Genomic DNA, 17,494 nt, shown 5'->3' on the forward strand with positions numbered 1-17,494 from the left:
CAGTCACGTTCCGCGGCCCCGCGCGGGGGGGCAAGGGCCGGGGGGGGGGGGGGCGAGGAGCGCGGCTGGCCGGGGGGGGCCGCAACGGCGGCGGGCGGCTGGGGGCGGCGGACCCGCAGGCCCCCCCGCCGCCGCTCGCGCACCGGGCCGGGTCCGGCCCCCCCGCTCGAGGGCCCACCTCGACTATTTTTCTACCCAAATCCCAAACATGGCGGCGGCTTTGTTCCTCCCAGCCCGCCGCGCCGCGCCGATCGCTCCCCTCCCGCCCCAGCCGCCCCAGCACCCCCAGCCCCCCCGCTCACGGCGGGCTGCAGCCGCAGAGCTCCGGCGGCCGGCGGGGATCGGGGGCTCTGCGCACTGCAGCAGCGCCCGCCGCCGCCGTCAGGTGTGCTGGGCTCCGCCTCCCGCCGCGGCGGGGGGGGCACACGACGGGGCGCGGGCCCCCTTCCGCCGGGGCGGGCGCCAAGAGGCCTGGTCGGGCCTGTCCCGCGGGGCGCAGGCCGCTCCGCCGTGAGGCGGGGTGGGGTGGTCAGGCCGCGCTGCCAGCCCCAGAGGCGGCGGGGGAAGGAGCGAGGGGCCGCCGCACGGCCGGGCAGGGCGAGGCGCGGCCTGCGGGAGGCCCCTGCGCCGAGATGGCGGCTGGGCGGGCCGGGGCCTGGCTGCGAGGAAGGCCTTGGTCGGGCCGCCCTGGCACCGCCGAAATGGCGCTTTTTGCAACTGCTGGCACGGCAGTGCTAACAATGGGGATAGCAACGGCAGCGGCTGAAAATGTGCCAGCCCTGACCTTTCCAGATCGTGCGTTGAGAGTGGCTGTTTGCTTGTTTGGGCTTAGACGCAGGCACGTTTATTTGCTGGATCTCCGACTGGAAATCACCGAGTGCCCTGGCAGGGTGATACGAATGGCTGCTCTCCCGCATGCCCCCTGCACCCTGCAGTCCATTTGCACTATGCCTAACCAGACCAATTCCCTGCAAAATAGTGTTACAAAGTACCATTAGCTAAAACAACTTTAGATTAAAATAGCTGTAAGGGGACCTGTGCAATTGTTCAATCGCATAAGTGGTGACCTTAGGACCCTGGAGGTGTGGCATCTATTCACAGCTTTGTTTCTGACTGGTTAGTGTAAAGCGAATCCCTTTGCTAATCCCTGTTGAAGCCTTTGCATTTCTAGCAGTGAGTTAATGGTAATTTTTTGTCTTCTTATAATGCATATTAATAATCATACACTGGGGTACATTTACTGTGTGTCATTTTATTAGTCCGATTGGTCTTTTTAGTCCCCATTACTGCATTTGAATAAGGAGGGAAAATGGGTTCTCTGTTGTTTACACACTGTGAGCCACGTCACTTCTTTGAAGTGGGCTGTACTGGCTGATTTCTTGCTATCTAATTTTCAGTGATAAGTAAAGCCTGGTTTGCCCAAAACTTTCTTGATCATATGTTTATTGCAGTCAAACAGCATTCTGACATAAGTTTTCTCTTTAGAGGTCTCGTAGGAAATTAAAATCATCCTGTGCCTACACCAGGAAAAATTTCTGCTGCATGCATGTTCTTCCAGTGTTAGAAGAAAGGTCGTATGACTTTTTGCAAATATGTAATTGCTACTAAGCATAGGCAAAATACCTGCCTGCCTTGAAACTTAACACATCCAACAGGAAGTTGGGTACAGCTGCTTCTAGGGGAAGAATGTGACTGGGAACAGCAGAGGCAAACAAAGACAGAAATAGTTATCAGAAGAGTTATAATTAGTCAACGTATATGTGGTGTTTGAAAGATGAAAATAATTAACAATTCAAGTGGAGTTACTGTTAACAGCAGCAGCCAATTTCCTGAGAGGCCATCTCTGGTAAGTGCTTTTGCAAGTAAGGGTCATCCCATGGTGTGTGAGCACTTGCAAAGAATGGGGTAGGGGATAAAAATCGTGCTGGAAACATCTGATGCAAGATTTTATTGGGTTTCTTGAAGCAAGGAAACAACTATGTATGTATTTTACACATGCAAACATCCAGGTCTTGCTTCTGTGATTTCTTCTAGGACTCAAGCATCACCAGTTTACCTGGCTTTTTTGTTTCATGGTGCCAGCACGACACCTGTACCTTCCTCTCCAGCAGACACAGCTGAACTGTAGTGTGTCTCTCAGCATGTCTGTCAGCAACTCAAGCTGCAGCTTCAGGTAATTGTTTTTTTCTAAAATAGCCTTGTTCTACTTCAGAATTTCACTGGCCCGTTCCTGCAAAGGGGAAAGGCACACCTGCAGCTCAGACTGCTGGGGAGAGGAGCTGCTCTCATTTTCCTACTTGCATTCCCAGAAGATAAATTTTGCCTTCAGGTCAGCCTGGGAAGGGCTGTAATCTAAGCCGAGCTCAGGTCTGTTGGGTTTCGTAGGCCATCTGGTAGAAAATGGGCAAAGAGGTGGCCTCTTGGGTAGAAATCTGCTGGAGAAATGATCTGCCAGATAGTCACAGAGCCCCTGAGCAACATCCCCAATTCCCTCAAAGTTCACGGTGAGCGGGGCTGGGAGCAGAGACCTGCACCAGGACAGCATGAGCACCAGTCCAGCCTGCAGAGAGATGCGTAAAGCTGCGTAGACATGTTAAGTATTAAGCTGGACCAAAGGACCAAAGTAAAGGTCTTCCTTGAAGCCTGCTGCCTGCTCAGGACATTTCTGTTTAGTACCAGTCATAAATCTCTATTTGTTAGCTTGCTTAAGTTTCTTTCCTGGGCAAGAAAATAATGGAGAAACTCTGCAGGTTTATAGGCATTTAAGCATATATGGAGGCATATAAGCATATATGGAGGCACTTTGCTTGTCTGGAGGTGATGCAGATGCTGATCTCTGAGTAGGTTTTGACGATGTTATTGCAATGCAAAAAATAATTACCAATAATTCTTTTATGGGTCAGCGTTTGCTGTTTCAGGGAGAACAGTGATCAGAGTTTAAATGCCTGCTCTGAAAAGATTACAGAACTCATTATCCATCATCCATCGTTCTATGTGCCTTCCCGTTCTCTTTCCTAGCTAGATGTTATCCGTTTGTTCTTCTGCTTCCCTCGTAAGCTTCATTCTTCATGTCTCAGCTATGTGTGTTGCGTGTTCCTTGCATTAGCATATAAGCATGTATAATTCAGGATCTTACAGTTAATCTGCAAACCTGATTAACTCCCAACAAATACCGCTAGCAGCTGACATGCTTTATCATCTGAGGTCTGAAAACAAGGAATGCACGGAAGTCTCATACTACCAATGCTTTGTAGGTTTCTCTGTATAGGTGGCCTCCAGTCAAAAGACCTAGAATTCAATTATAACCTTTCTGTTGCTACCCATGGCTTTAGAAACAGCCTCTAGCTGTGGTGCTGTGACAAATACAGGCTCAACAGTGCTATTAAATATGCATGATGTGTGTTCTGCCATATTAGATAACATGGCCACGTTCATGATCTGCTAATGCTGCCAATTCACAGCTTTGCTAATGCAGCTTCCCTCTCGCTTTTGCTTTGAGCAATTTAAGAGGCTTTTTGGTTATACTTCACCTGTACTTTCTTCCTTTTCACCTGTTTTGTCTTTATTCATTACTCTGAAAATCGTGGTCTGAAGCAGAGGCTGGGCAGCAGCTCATGTTTCCCAGCTTTCCTAATCTGTAGTTCACTGAGAAGCCAAGCTGGTCTGGAAACCCATTGGAGGTGTTGATAGACACTGCTTTAGTGAAAAGCAGATACCCAAGTCCCTCCTTCTCTCTGAGGCCGCTGCTGTACTGTTTGAATCTATCACCCTTCCCTTTATACAACCAGCTTGTCCACAGCTTATGCTCAGCATCCTTTGTCAAAGGGAAATGGAAGAATTGCCTCTGTTCTGCTCCGTCGGTGATCACACCCTCTCAGGGCTCAGTTGGGAGTTCACCTGTCTGATGCCTTTCTGTTCATTAGTATAACTCAGGCCTGTTACCATTTCGGTTTTGTAGCGTTATGATTATGGCAGTTGGCAGAATACCTTGTGCTTTTTACCTATACAGCTAGCTACCTTGCTGTGAATGCAGTTCCAGCAGTAGAAAAGGTGTCTTCTACCAGCATACTTTAGGTATCTGCATGTTTTGCCTGACTGAGCTAGGTGGGCATGAGTCAGCTCTGATCCAGAAGCCATCTGGCCATGCAGCACTGTACTGAGCTCATCAGGCTGCTCTCGGGGAAGGTTTCTTCGCTCAGGCAGCACATTTACAGCTCTTTGTACGTGCCAGTTCAGCCATGTACGTGCCAGGAGAGAGGTGGGCACATGTCCATTTGCATCCATTGCAACAAGCCTTGTCTGCATTCCCTTACGCTCTCCCAGAAGGAGAATGAGCTGTAAAGCTGTAAATACTTCACAGTAGGGTGACTGAGTCCACTCTTTGGAGAATGTGCTGCAGTATCTGTATCAGGACAGATAACACAGTGCCTGAGCTCTTGTTATTCTAGCCACCCATGTTCATGAAATGGAGCCTATTTTAGACACTCACCAACTGCAGGCTCAGGAGCAGTGACCACAGCAGCTCATGGGTTTCATCCTTGCTGACTTGATGATCCCCGACTTCCAGCCCTTGCAGGTAATGTTGCCTTAGCTGTTTGGGGTCACCCAGCTTTCTCTTGTCAAGTAGTGCAATGTCAAAGCAATGCAGCTGATGCACATGCTGCTGGCACAGATCCTCTTTTAGTCTCTCACTCCAGGAGTTCTCTGTGAGTCCTCCTGAGTGCTGACCCTGCCTTTGTTCTCCCTACCTTTTACCTTTAGCTCTTAGACCTGGAAATCCCTGAACACAGAGTTGGGCACAGCATCGACAAGGACTGGAGCAGAGCACACTGCTTCCTCCACAGCAAATGTCTAAGTTTTCCTTTGGAGGGAGGGCATTCACAAAAGGGCACGTTAAGCCCTGTCCACCTTCTATGTATTGTGGCTCTGCCCTTACCAGGGGAAAGAAGAAGTCTTGGTGCTCTCTTATCACTTACAAGTGATAACTACTGGGAGGTATTAAACTGATGAAAATGACGTGAATTGTAACCTTAGAATGTGGACTTTCCTAGCCTCCCTGTCTTGACCTGCTAATATATGAAGTGGCAGATAGCTTTGGTTTTGCTTGAATTTTACCCCACTATCTAAGCCAGGAATGGTTTTTACTGCATAGGGCTGTGGCCTGTGGTAATGTAAAGGGAGTATTTGCCTGCGGGCAAGGCACCTGCTGTCATAGGCCTGTCTGAAACACCCTGCGCCTCCATCCACGGCTGCGTCTCTTCTGCGACGGTGTGGCGTTCAAACCAAACACGGTGTGCTCAAACCGCAGGTGTGACACGGGTCAGCCACAGTCACGCTCTCCACCCCAGCCCATCTCAGTCTCTCCAGTGAGCGTTGTGCTCTTGCACCTACACCCTCCTACTGCCCCCGAGCAAAGTGCTCCTCCTTCCTCTGGTCTTGCTCTTCTATGCACCCCACGGATCTATGTGTCCATGCATATACTCGGATCAAGAGGGTTCTGCGTCTTACTGCCTCTTAGTTTTGGCATTGATGGATACATCATTCAAAGTGACCGTGCTGCACACAGGCAAGCACCAAAATGCTGTTATGTTGACAGTGAGGCCTCTGCAGACGCAGCACATAAAATGGGTCACTACCGCAGTTATTTCAGTTACACAATTCCAGTGTGACTGCCTTTCTTTTTCCTTGCCCTTGAAGTCACTTGAATGTAAACAAGTAAAACTAAGGCAAGGGGGTAACAAAATCAGGATGAAGAATGGAGAGGGGAAAGGAAAGCATCCCACAGCACTGGGCTGGAGACTAGCATCCTCACAGCTCCAGCCAGCTGGTTCCCCAGAGCTCTGATCCTGGAGCTGCTGCAGAAATAAAGACCCATTGAGAAGTCTGGCTCCAAATTAGCATTTGAATTCCCTTATAGTCTGTTGTCAGATGGGCAGGAGGTGGGTGCTAGTCTCGGTCTCTCAGTACTGATACACAAAGGTGGCTTTAAAAGGTCCTTATTTTTCTGAGGGAAAGAAATGCATTGCTGAAACTATGGACACTTTGTGTTTTCCTTTTTTTTTTCCCCTTTTTTTTTCCTTCTCTTTTCTCTCTCCCTTTCTCCTCTGTTTCATCCCCTTTCCTGAATTTCATCCCCTTTCCTGAATTTCATCCCCTTTCATCCCCATCCTGAGCTGTAGATAGACAAGTCTGGGTATTGTAGCCCAGTCTGACCTACTTCTTTCCCTCCCCTTGGCCCTGTGTTATGGATGCTGGTGCTATGGAAACCTGGGTGACATGCCAGTGCCACAAAGCCGGGGCCACCAGCTGCACCCTCCTCTCCCAGCCCCACAGGCCCTTCCCCTCCCACATACACCCCCAAAGAAAGTTAGCAGTGCTGCTTCCTGGGGAAATTCAAGGGTGTGCTCCGTCCACCCCACCAAGCCGTGCTCCAGCGGGACCGGGTTGCTGTTCCTCGAGCTCGGGAGAAGGGTGCATTTTTCCCTGGTCCCAGGGCACAGCGTTTCGGTGCTGGAGTCACGTGTAAACCTGCTGGTGTCTGCACATGAGACCTGTCTGTGCACGTATCCTGCACAGGCTATCACATGATGGTAGGAAAGTACACGTGGGCGCCCTCGAAGTTTTCAAGACAAAAATAAGGTACGAAGTTCTGCAACGCGGTACAAAAGCCTTACAGGAACCTGGGTAGGTTCCTATGAACACAGATATGGGAACACATGTGCGCCGGCTACCCCTGCAGCAGATGGCAGTTGCTTCGTCGGGGGACAGAGCTGTGCACTTTCATCGTCACTCGTTTGCTCGTGCGGGAACAAGCCACATCAGGGACGGAGGCTTGTTTACAAGTTCAGCCCGTGCATTTCTTGTGATAAAAAAGTTCTCACTGGTTCTGCAGGTTTCCTTTGCTCTCTGCTGGCCTCCCGTCTGGCTGCCTGCTTCGCCTGGGAGGCTGTGGCAGTATCAGAGTGGATTTGCTTTCAGATATCTGACGCCAAACCTTTTCCTCCCTGTTGCTGACGCTGAACTGGCAGCTGTAAGGGGAAGAAGCAGGAAGGAGCCCGGGAATCCGCAAAGCGCTTGCAGGGGGCTCTTAGGTCTGCTGTAAGCCGTCTCCAGGAGATTTCTGCGAGGCTCCAGGACTCCCCCACCCCAATAACCTTAATACCAGGGCCTGGCCCAGCACAGGCAGAACTTGAAGCAGGAGGGTTTGTGCGTGAGGGCCGCCACGGCTCTGCGTGCAGGCAGCCTGCGTGACAGCTGCCCTGGCCGCCTCCTGGGGTGCAGCAGCGGACGCCCCTGGCGCAGGCCGCCGTCCCGGGAGCAGCCGGCTGCCGGCCCCCGCGCCGTCCCGTTCCCGCCAGCCCGGCGGCCGCGGTCGCGTGGCAGCAGCGCCCTCTCCCGAGCGGCGGCGGCCGGAGCCGGGGGAGCGGAGGCGCGGGCGGGCAGGGCTCGCTGCCGGAGCTGCGGGGCCGGGAGGGCCCGGGCACGCACCGGCGGGCTCGGGCACGGCCTGCAGTTCCTCTGCTGCGGGCGCAGCGGCCCGGCCTCAGCTCTGCTGCCAGCGCAGCCGGCCCTTCCCTCAGCCAGCTTAGCTCAGCAGACCAGAAGAAAATTAAGCCGGGACACAAATCCCCAGGTGGGGGGAGCTGAGCTGGCTTCGTGGGTCAGCCCCCGCCAGGGCTCCCAGGAGACCGGGCAGGAGCGACAGCGAGTCCGCAGCTGCCGCAGCAGCAACGGGGAACCTCACCCTCCCAGCAGTGGCAGTTGCGGTTCTGCAATTGGCCGTACCAGTGCCGCCGGGCGGTTGGATTGCCGTTAAACTGGAGCTCACGGGGACGGTCGTTACGCCAGTTGGATGGTGACCCCGGTGCCGCGTAACCTTGGGGTGGCACGGGCAGACCCTGTCCCACCCAGCACACGTCCTGCCAGTCCAAACCTGGCTCTTCAGCATCTCTGCAGCAGATGCGAGTGGGCAAAGTGGTTTCATGCAGCGCCAGTGCCATATGCTGTGCGGTGGCAGGATTTTGAATCGGATAAATCCTGAAACATCGACAACATCACTGAACCGTGGTGCCGTGCAAAGTGATTTTCTTTGATGACAGTTATGAAGTAGCAAAGTAATGACAGCATCCCTGGGTGGAGGGGAGGAGTTTTCCTTCTGCCAGAGGCACCTGAAACAACCCCTCTTGACAACTGCTTGAAGGGGATGATGTGCTGGGCAGTTTTTCTGTGGCAGAGCTAGCGATGGTGGGCAGCTGGGGCCAGAGCCTCGCTGTGCTGCACCAAGATTTTTAATGGTCTTCTGTGCACCCAGGGGGAGAAGGCGGCTTGCCACAGCCTTGCTGCTGAATCATTAACTTCTCTCCTCTGAGTCATTCTGCAGCCCTGTCACACACTGAGCCGAGACAAGCAGGGCTGAGGTGGGTAGTGGCGCTAGGCCGATATGGCAGGGTTAGAAAACTGGTTGCAGGGTAAAAGATGGAGGCTGTGTCTGCAGAACCGGTGAGCACCAGCTTGGACTAACCCGAGTCAGCAGGGTTTTGACACAGAGCCAGGACCTGCACGGGCAGCTGCAGCCGGTCCTTCTGTATTAACCCTCTGGGAGGTGACTGGTTATGCTGGTAAAAAGGTGAGGACTGAGAATTAACTTCAGGAGACGGTGGGATGTATTAAAGGCTAAGTAAAATCTCACTGGGGGCAGGTGGCATGTCTCTTCCTCCCTGGCCTTGCTGAGGCGCAGCTGGGGTTAAATGACGCTCAGCCTTTTCCAAAGTGTATTACCAAAGCTGCTAGAAAAAGTTATTTTGTTGTTGTTTATCTTGCTGTGACACCCAGGGGTTCCTGTGAGGATGGGCCCCCGCTGCACTGAAAATTTTGCAGAGGCAAGTGCTGTACAGTTATTTTTGTTTGGATTGAAGCCTTCCCCTGCAGTGTTTGCCAACTTCAACATGGCAGCATGACTCCAAGGCAGGAGAACCCGAAAGGGAAACAGACTGGGGGCTTTGCTGGATAAGCCAATTTAAAATGCAGGGAAGGAAATGAAACAATGTGAAAAATTAGTCACTTCTTCCAAAAATCCCTGCCTTTTGTTCTTACAGTCTAAGTATGCAAACTGCTGGGGAAGGGAGGGGTGGACGGCAGGCTTTAAAATGTGGTTAGACTGGCAGCATGTTAATGCAGTTATTTTCGCTCTCCGGGTTTGGCGTGAAGTCCTCCCATGACAATGGCACGGAGCACTGCTGGTGTTTTCTGAGCTGTGTCGCTAACATGAGTGGACTGATGGCCAAAAGCATCACTCAGCAACGCTGAGCTCCCGTGAAAATCCAGCCCTTCCTGCTGCAGGGGGGCCAAGCCCAGAGGGGGACCTGAGCACCCGCCAAACCACCCAGCGGGGAGCACTGTTTGGTGCTGAGCAGCTCAGCCCCCAGTCTGGGAACTCGGCACCTCTGAAAATCAGCTTCTCCCTACTCAGAGCTCTCCTCCTGCAGGACGTAGGGTCACAGGCTGCGTTGCACTGCACAGCGGGGAAACCAAGGCAGCTGCCTTGCACTCAAACACTTGTGTTTTTGTTCTCTGCTAATTGCAGACCCACAAGGAGACACCCAGCACAGCAAGCTCAGTGCCTTTTTATTTGTGCATATTGTTGCTCAGCAGTATTCAAAGTTATACATGCGGTAGTGGTTATGAATTTGTGCAGTCTGATTTACAATATCGCCCACAGGCAATGGCTAATCACCATTACAAAGGCACTAATAGACTTTTGCATAACATGTTGGTGGCTGCTCCCATTTATTCCTCGCCTCAGTCCACAGCTGGTTTCAAACAAATGCCTTTCTTAGGTATTGGCCTTGGAAAACTGGCATGAACCCGCCTTCGGTGCCTGGGCTGAAGGCAGAGCCACTGGAGTAAGGGGAACACATGGTGATTCCCTGGGGCAGCTCACTGGGAAGCTTGGGCTGAGATGAGTTTGCTTTTATGTGTCCGGTTTTCCTAAAATTCTCCTTGTTTTGGAGTGTCGTTTCTGCATCAGGCATGACAGAGCTGCCAGATATGGAGCACTTGGCACGAAGCATGCTGTCAGGGGAAAAATACCTCCTGAAGAGCTCAGCAGTTCATGTTGGTGCTGGGCAGTGGGGAGGAAGGTGTTAAAAACTCAGGTGAGGGTGGATTTGTTGCTTGTGCAGTATTAGGTACAGCCAGTCTGTTACCATGGGCAGGAGGGAGCAGGACTTGAAGGCGAGGACACCGATGAGGGAGGAGCAGGTCACGCTGTGAGAAGCTGGAGGATGTTCAGCCCCACATAGTGAGAGAGGAAGAAATGCAAGATGCCCAAGGCTGATGCTGCAACGAGAATCCAGAGAACTCCAGTGCTAAAGTATATTGGGGTGAGCCTGTCAGGAGAGAGGGAGCCTGCTGAGACCAAGCATCACTGCTCTTGCCCGGGAACAGTCCCTCCCTCCCTGGGGAAGAGGGTTGGAAAGGCAGCCCCTGGCTGTCCCCTTTCCCCTGCGTGGGGTCCTATGCCCGGCCTCTGCCTCAAGGGAGCACATGCACACCTGCAAGGGCTTGGGGCAGCTCCAGCCTTGCCCTGTATCTGTGTCTCTGGCCCCAGCCCTGTACCCATGCCCACGTTATGCCCCAAGGAAAGTTTGGCAAGGCTGAGTCTTGCGGGGACCCCAAAGCAGCCAGAGGGAGTCCCGAGCTTCCCCAAAGCACGTTATGTTCCCAAATGCAAACCCCTAGGGGATACCACATACTCCAGGCTGGCAGAGGCCTTTACCTTTCTGAGGACGATGCCTTGTATCCCATAAAGTAGCAGTAGCGGGCATAGAGGTAGAGCAGACCCAAGGCTGCAGCCAGACCTGCAGTTGAGAGAGATCACAGTGACCATCTCCAAAGGCTTTTTAGAGCTACTTTGAGCCAAGCAAGTAGCTCAAAGTGAAGGAATAGAGGCTCTGTGTCCTCTGGCTCTACCCTCCCATCAGAGGGAGAATTACTACCTAGTTTATTGTTCAGGAAGTGAGCAGGACCTGAGTACTGAGCCAGCACTCAGCGGAACAGATTCAGTGACAAACCAGGTAATGGGCTGCTCTCACCTTGATGGAAGAAAAGTCCAGCCTGCCACAGAAGTGCCAGGAAAATGGGAAAATATTCAGAGGAATTCACCCTGGCAGGAAAGAGGAAGGTCATAAACAATGGAGAGGAGGAAGATCTTCCTTTTTTGCTTCTGCTAGCAGTTTCCAGAGACTGGAGGCTGTTGCTTTTTAGAGCTGATGTCACAAAAAAAAACCTCCAGGCTTGCACCTTTCCCCACAGTTCCCATCCCATCTTTATTCACAGGAACAGAACAGTGAAAGGAACTGGGTCTCCAGGGCACAGGAAATTAAGATGCCCAGGTCAGACCATGCACAGAAAGGCTCTGTGAACCACCCCCACTGCCCCTTCCTGGGTGCCACAGCTTAAACCCTGCTGTAAAAGCCCCAAAGCCCAAAGCTGCAAGGAATGTCTGCCCCAGCAAGCTGCAGACACATTGAGGATGAAGTGCATCTTAAGCAGATAAGGCCAGAGCAGCTTGGGTTTCAGGCAGGAGTGGGAGGGAGCACTTAGCTGTTTGGATTGTTTGTATGCCATGCCCTGTCCCCCCAAAGACAAAGTAGCAGGACCAAGAGATGCTGGATGAGGCTGTGTCTAGGCTGGCAACAGAGCAGAGAAGGGGATGGCTGAGGGGATCCTGCTCGTGCTGCCCGGTTGCTTTTTTTCAGTGCTCAGCTACAGCAAAAGTGGAAGCTTCCTCTCTCTCTGCCTCCCTCCCCCACTGCAGCCCTAGCACAGAAGTCACGGCAGAGATGCTGGATTGTGGTATGCTCAGCCCAGCCCCAGCTGAGATCTCTCTGGGAGCTTGTCCTTCCCAGCGAGAGGGGTTCAGAGCAGGGCTGAAGCTGCCTGAGGCTTTGACACCACTTGGCTAAAACCAGCCTAAGTCTCAGGCACCAACAACTATGTCTTTAGCAGCCCTTCACTCTACAGCAGAGATTCCTGTGTGATTTCTCTCAGCAATGCGTTTAGGACTTATAAGCCAACCCAGTCCTGATGCTGACTCTTAAGCCCATTAACTTGGAAGGTGAGTAACTGCTGAATTAACAGTCCCAAGAAATGAATGGCAAAGCAGGGGAGGGGCAGTGCCATTAGACATGAGATCCGGCAAGCATCGCATAAGAGGAGTTTCTTACTGTGCTCGAAAGATCCTCTCGAATTCAGGTGGGCCTGAGATCTTTGGAGGAGAAATGCCAAATACCCTCCTAGCATAGATCACCTGGAGGAAGAAATAGGCTGCAGCAAAAGAGAGAAAAGTAGCAGTAGTCAGTCCTCTGGCTGTGCACAGTTGGGGCCAGGAGACTGCCAGAGGTAGGGGCAAAAGATCTGCGGTCTCCTCCTAGCCTTGCACCCCCACATAGCAGAGAAAGCTGGATAAAAATCCCAGATACATTTCAGACAAGGAAAAGCAATGACCTAGTGCAACAGTGAAGCGAGGAATATGCAGTCATGTACCACCAGCATCTGCTTTTCTCTTGCATAATTAACAGATCATCTATTATCTATAGAAATTGATACACAGTGCAGATGTACTTTGTTACTGCCAATTTTAAGGTTTTTTCAATCTTTAATTTTTTCCCCCTCTGAGTAGGGGGATAGCTGAGTAGGGAGGGAACTGATACCGTAGATAAGCCAGCCAGACATTGAATTAAATTGTCATGCAATGTGGAACCATGACTGGGAGATGTTCTATGTGACCCACTGCAGCTGGTTCTTCCACCTTTCCTCCCCGCAGTGCTCTTTGTATGCTAACGTCTACACAAACCCCAGGAACTGCTGTAAACCCATTTTTCAAAGAAAGAAATTCTACGTGTTTGCAGAAGAGAAGATCTACCAACAAATTTCTGAACTGAGGAGGTAGGTCAGTTCAGAGGAAGGGCTTCCCAGGCACTCGTTTTGTTGAATACGTTTCAAAACCCAGAAAAAATACCAGTCCACTGTCTGAAAAGCAGGGAAGTGCCAGTGCAACAACAGAAATTAAATATGGAAGTGAAAGGAAGTCAGTGGAGGTACAGTAGACTGACCCAGCAAGTATTTGGGCACGTGCATCCAATGGTCCCTACCTTGCTCCAGGACTCCCAGGACTGTCACGGCAGCCAGCAGATGAATCTGATCCAACATATTGACTCTTCCAGACCCTGGAAAAAATGATTTCCTGATTAGAAGCTCCTCTGGCCAGGTTTAGTCCTTGCTGATGTGGCAGTTGGTGGTGGTAGCTGGCAGCATAGGTTTTCTCTAAATGAACAGGGAGGATTTGTATGTGGTGCTTAAAACCAGGAGGAGTCTGGCTTGTCCATTACCATATTCACTGGAAATGTAAATCAGTGGAGAGAGGTCTAATGGAGTATTTCCGTTCCACCCTCCCTTTTCCAGGAATGAGTTTTGAGGAAGTGCGGAAGTGAGCCGGGAGCACTAAAGTATAAGAGAAGGGAACTGGGAGCTGAATGGGGGGACAGATCTCAACAGCCCAGCAATCCACTCCCCCTGCGGCATCTGGTTTAATACCGCTCCTAACGAAGGCCAGGTCACGTCTCTCTTGCTGATATTGCATGAGAAATTGCATCCCCGCTTGAGCTGCTCTGCACCACTCGAGCATCAGGACAGGCAGCATTTCAGGGTACATATCACTGCATGCACAGACTGGAAAGCGTGCGTTGGGCACAGAGCATGACTTACAGCCACAACACTGAGACAGCATCGAATAAAGCCCCCAAGTGAAAAATCCACTGCAACAGTAAGACAGGATGTGATAAAGTATAAAACGTACAGATCTGTCTTGCACGGTAATACTTTATTTGGGGATGGGTCCTGCAGAATGTCAGACACCCAGAGGGTTTCAGAGCTGGCCCTTCTACTGGAAAGGCTGGGAGCTGTGCATTTAAGGCTTCTGATCAATTCTCAGCCGAATTAGCTCTCATCATAAACACCACAGAGAGTTCTGTGTGGGTAAAGACCTGCAGAATTCATCAGGATATAGCAAAAGGAAATTATGTTTTAACATGTCTGGAGAGAGCCACTCGGCTAATTCCTGTTTAACAGCACAAAGCTGGCATGGCTGCAAGCTACTGAGACTGCCAGCTTTGTTTCCTTCTTCTCCCTTCATTCCAAGAATTTTCCCTTCAGACCAGGGAAAAAGGAAAATGGGTTAAAACAAAGTGATCATTAAACATCACTATTATAGAAAATAAAATCAGATTAAAGCAGTTTACAGAAGTTGCCTGATGTCCTTGATAGACTTTCTAAGAAGCAATAAACTGGTTCCGGTTTTCTGCCTCTCTATAAGGGATAAAGGCAACCGAAGAGGCTATAACAATGTCCCAGCTTCGTATTTCTCCAAATATCAAATGCAGACACCCCTGTTTTTCAAGCACCAGCAGCAGGAGTAATTCTTTCATCTCAGAATTGATCCTTTTTAATTTCAGCAACTGTTTAAAAACACAAGGAACATTGTGTTGCGTTCTCTCCCATTTAGCTGTCAAAGAAATGAAGGACTCTCCTGTCTCAGCTCAAAAAGGGCAGAGGTCTTGCGGTGCTTAATGACCTTTGATTTCCCTCTGCTCCTGTCTGATTACAGCCAGCTAGCAAAAGAAAATATAAAGCAAAACAACAGAACAAAACCGATCCGAGCTTACACCTCCATCGGATGACAGTGCAGCGTAACCTGCATCAAGTGTCAAATATGTGTAAAGAAAGCTGGGCCAGGAGGAGCTGTGAAGGCTGCCACAGAGCACTCCCGCTACCCAGATCATCACTAGATGCAAAATACTTCTAGTATCATCTAGTGTAGTCTAAATATAATAAAGGCTAGTAGAAACATGAATGAATAAACAAGCACAGATGTCTCTCCCCTCCTCCTCCCTCCCCATAAGCATAATTTTTCAAGCTGTCTTTACCTCCTGAAGGGCACAACGTTTTTCTTGTCCCTGTTTGTCACCATCAGAACTTGCCTTATTTTCTGTTCTCACTCTGTGTTTGCAAGGAGCAGACACAAGTACCCTCTTCACAGCACAAAATGCCCTTCGATGATGGGACGGTCACCACTGGACAGCCTCAGCATCCTGCGGACTGTGGTGGCCACCAGCATCCCTGTGTAGGGGATGCCACGGCAGGCTCCAGCCGGCAGACATTGTCCCGCCCACCGCCCTGGCCTTCACCACCTTCCTGCCATTTACATCTGACCTAATGACTACGCAACCACATGGTGATTCAGATCACACCACTGATGGAACAGAAAACTCTCCAGTCCGCAAGCAAACGGAGACCTGCTTGCAAGGCAGCTCAGTGAGCTCAGCTGGCTGCACGGCCACTGCGACCCTGGGCTTCGCGGGAGGAGAGGGGCGGGAGGGGCAGCCGGGGTGGGGAGATGGGGACAAGGCGTCACTGCTGTCATCATCTGCCTGCAATGCCACTGAAATAAGCGTATTGCAAAAACTCACCCTCCGAGGCTGACACAGCCAAACTTCCTCCCAAGCAAAGACAAGTTCTGTGGTCCCAGGCTCACCTCGGGATGGATTTGCTGAGCAGAAGCTAATGAAACGCTGTCCCCCTCTCCCACTCCCCAGCGTGTACTCTCCTCTCCACGCTACACTGTGTGAACATGGCCCTTGTATCACAGGGCGGCTGGACCTGGCACGGTCCAAACTCCTCGCACCTCCCACTGAGTCATCACTAGAGGCATTTCTCTGTGCCCACGGTTGCTTCTACCGCCTCTTCCTGCAGCCAGTAATCCTTTCTGCCTCCTAATTATCACTGTAGGGCTGTACTGTGACCTGGATTGCAACACCAATCAGGATTAAAAACAAGCAGCTTCTTGGGAAGAAAAATAAGCAACACAAAAGGCTTGGAGGAGTTTTAAGCATCCACAGAGTTTGCAGTACCTATTAGTACCCAGGAGCAGCAGGGCAAGGAGAAGCCAGCAGCACTGAGTCCAGCACCATTACATGCAATAGCATTCCCCTAGAAATGTATTTCATGAGAGTACAATGGGCCAAGAGCTTTCTGTTTGTGGAAGAGGGCATATTTTGCAACTGAGAAACTTACCCTTCAGCTGTGAAGCGTGGAGGTGCCTTGTCCTTCCAATCGTATTGTAGAAATATGGAAGTATTTTCTAATCTAGTTGGCACTTGTGCTTCCTTTCCCTTCAAATTCTTTTGCAGCCACTGAGCACATCCAAACTCGTGACTGTGGAACTGCTTGTGAGAACAGTTAATGTCTTTCTAACAGCCACATAGAAAAAAAGAGAGGTGTTTTCATTCAAAAGAATTAAAAGCCACACAGAGAAAAAAGAGTTTTTCTAGTTCAAGAGAATGAAAGAGATCTCAGCCCCAAGCACCTCAGACTGTTGAACTAACTGCTCCCTCAAGCTGGAACAGTGGGGCCAGGAACACACCTTCCTGACCTCCCGTGCCTGTGGAGACTTCTGTTAACTCAGACCAACATGTGTTGAGATTTTCCTGGAATTCTTGGATTTTGCAGCTGTAATAGGAAGGACAGGCTAAAAACATGGCAAGAAAAGGCCAATTCACAATTTCATCCCTTACGAAGACGCAGCTGGCCACATGTGGCTGCTCCTAGGAAGTGGGGACAGCTGCAGACAATTTCTGCTCTGCGCTTCCCACCAGGGCTCCCAGTGAGGTGCAAACTGGCTCAGATCTCCTGAACATTTTGAAATATGTCCTAGGTTCTGCATTTTGCAATAACCTTAAAAACTTTGCATGACAAGAATTACCATGTCTTCCTAAAATGTGCATCTATACAGAGGCTCCTCCTTTCAGAAAGTAAAATAGCAGGTGGTTGGTTTTGCCAACATCCAGGCTGGGATTATGTGAAGCATCCCTTGGAGTACAAGCTCAGTATATATCGGAGATGTGTTGATCTAGATGGATTTCAGACAGATGTTCCTGAGATTTCCATATCTGTGGCATATCAAAGAGGTCACATAAATGGTCTCAAATGATTAGTTATAGCAAGATTTCTAAGGGCCAAACCAATCTCTGCTTTAACCCTCTGCTTGAATGCCACTGCATGGAGCAGGACCATGGCCAAGTGCTCTTATTGACAGTGCTTCTCATCTCAGTAAAGGTGAAGGGTTTCACTTTAAAGATAAAACGGGGTGTGGTGGGTTGACCCTGGCTGGATGCCAGGTGCCCACCAAAGCCGCTCTATCATGCCCCCTCCTCAGCTGGACAGGGGAGAGAAAATACAATGAAAGGCTTGTGGGTTGAGATAAGGTCAGGGAGAGATCATTCACCAGTTATTGTCATGGGCAAAACAGACTTGACTTGGGGAAATTAGTTTAATTTCTTGCCAATCAAATCAGAGTAGGGTAATGAGAAATAAAAACTAAATCTTAAAACACCTTCCCCCCCACCCCTCCGTCCTTCTGGGGCTTAATTTCACTCCC

At 50.7% G+C, this 17,494-nt stretch overlaps 1 protein-coding gene and 1 long non-coding RNA gene across 4 annotated transcripts; one reads left to right on the top strand and one right to left on the bottom strand.

The window, feature by feature from the left end:
* The first annotated feature begins 1,255 nt into the window (after positions 1-1,255).
* LOC148056183 (uncharacterized) lies at positions 1,256-13,114 on the top strand. 2 transcript variants are annotated; one of them, XR_015703864.1, is made up of 3 exons: positions 1,256-1,846; positions 2,035-2,173; positions 12,827-13,114. It is a non-coding gene; the product is annotated as an uncharacterized LOC148056183 (long non-coding RNA). The 2 variants fall into 2 exon arrangements; XR_015703865.1 differs by lacking the exon at positions 12,827-13,114 and adding an exon at positions 4,762-6,883.
* Positions 6,893-16,161, bottom strand: LOC104018439 (leukotriene C4 synthase). 2 transcript variants are annotated; one of them, XM_087753794.1, is made up of 6 exons: positions 15,593-16,161; positions 13,155-13,229; positions 12,228-12,327; positions 11,094-11,164; positions 10,778-10,859; positions 6,893-10,388 (listed from the first exon to the last, which is right to left on the bottom strand). In XM_087753794.1, the coding sequence occupies exons 2-6, from the start codon at positions 13,210-13,212 to the stop codon at positions 10,262-10,264; spliced, it is 438 nt and encodes a 145-aa protein (XP_087609920.1). In that variant the 5' UTR covers positions 13,213-13,229; positions 15,593-16,161; the 3' UTR covers positions 6,893-10,261. The 2 variants fall into 2 exon arrangements, with proteins under 2 accessions (XP_087609920.1, XP_009469846.1); XM_009471571.2 differs by having other exon boundaries at positions 15,528-16,157.
* Between the last annotated feature and the right edge of the window lie 1,333 nt (positions 16,162-17,494).

This window comes from Nipponia nippon, unplaced genomic scaffold (genome assembly GCF_047370975.1).
Source record: "Nipponia nippon isolate SJK-2023a ecotype South Korea unplaced genomic scaffold, ASM4737097v1 scaffold_17, whole genome shotgun sequence".
Classification (NCBI taxonomy): domain Eukaryota; kingdom Metazoa; phylum Chordata; class Aves; order Pelecaniformes; family Threskiornithidae; genus Nipponia; species Nipponia nippon.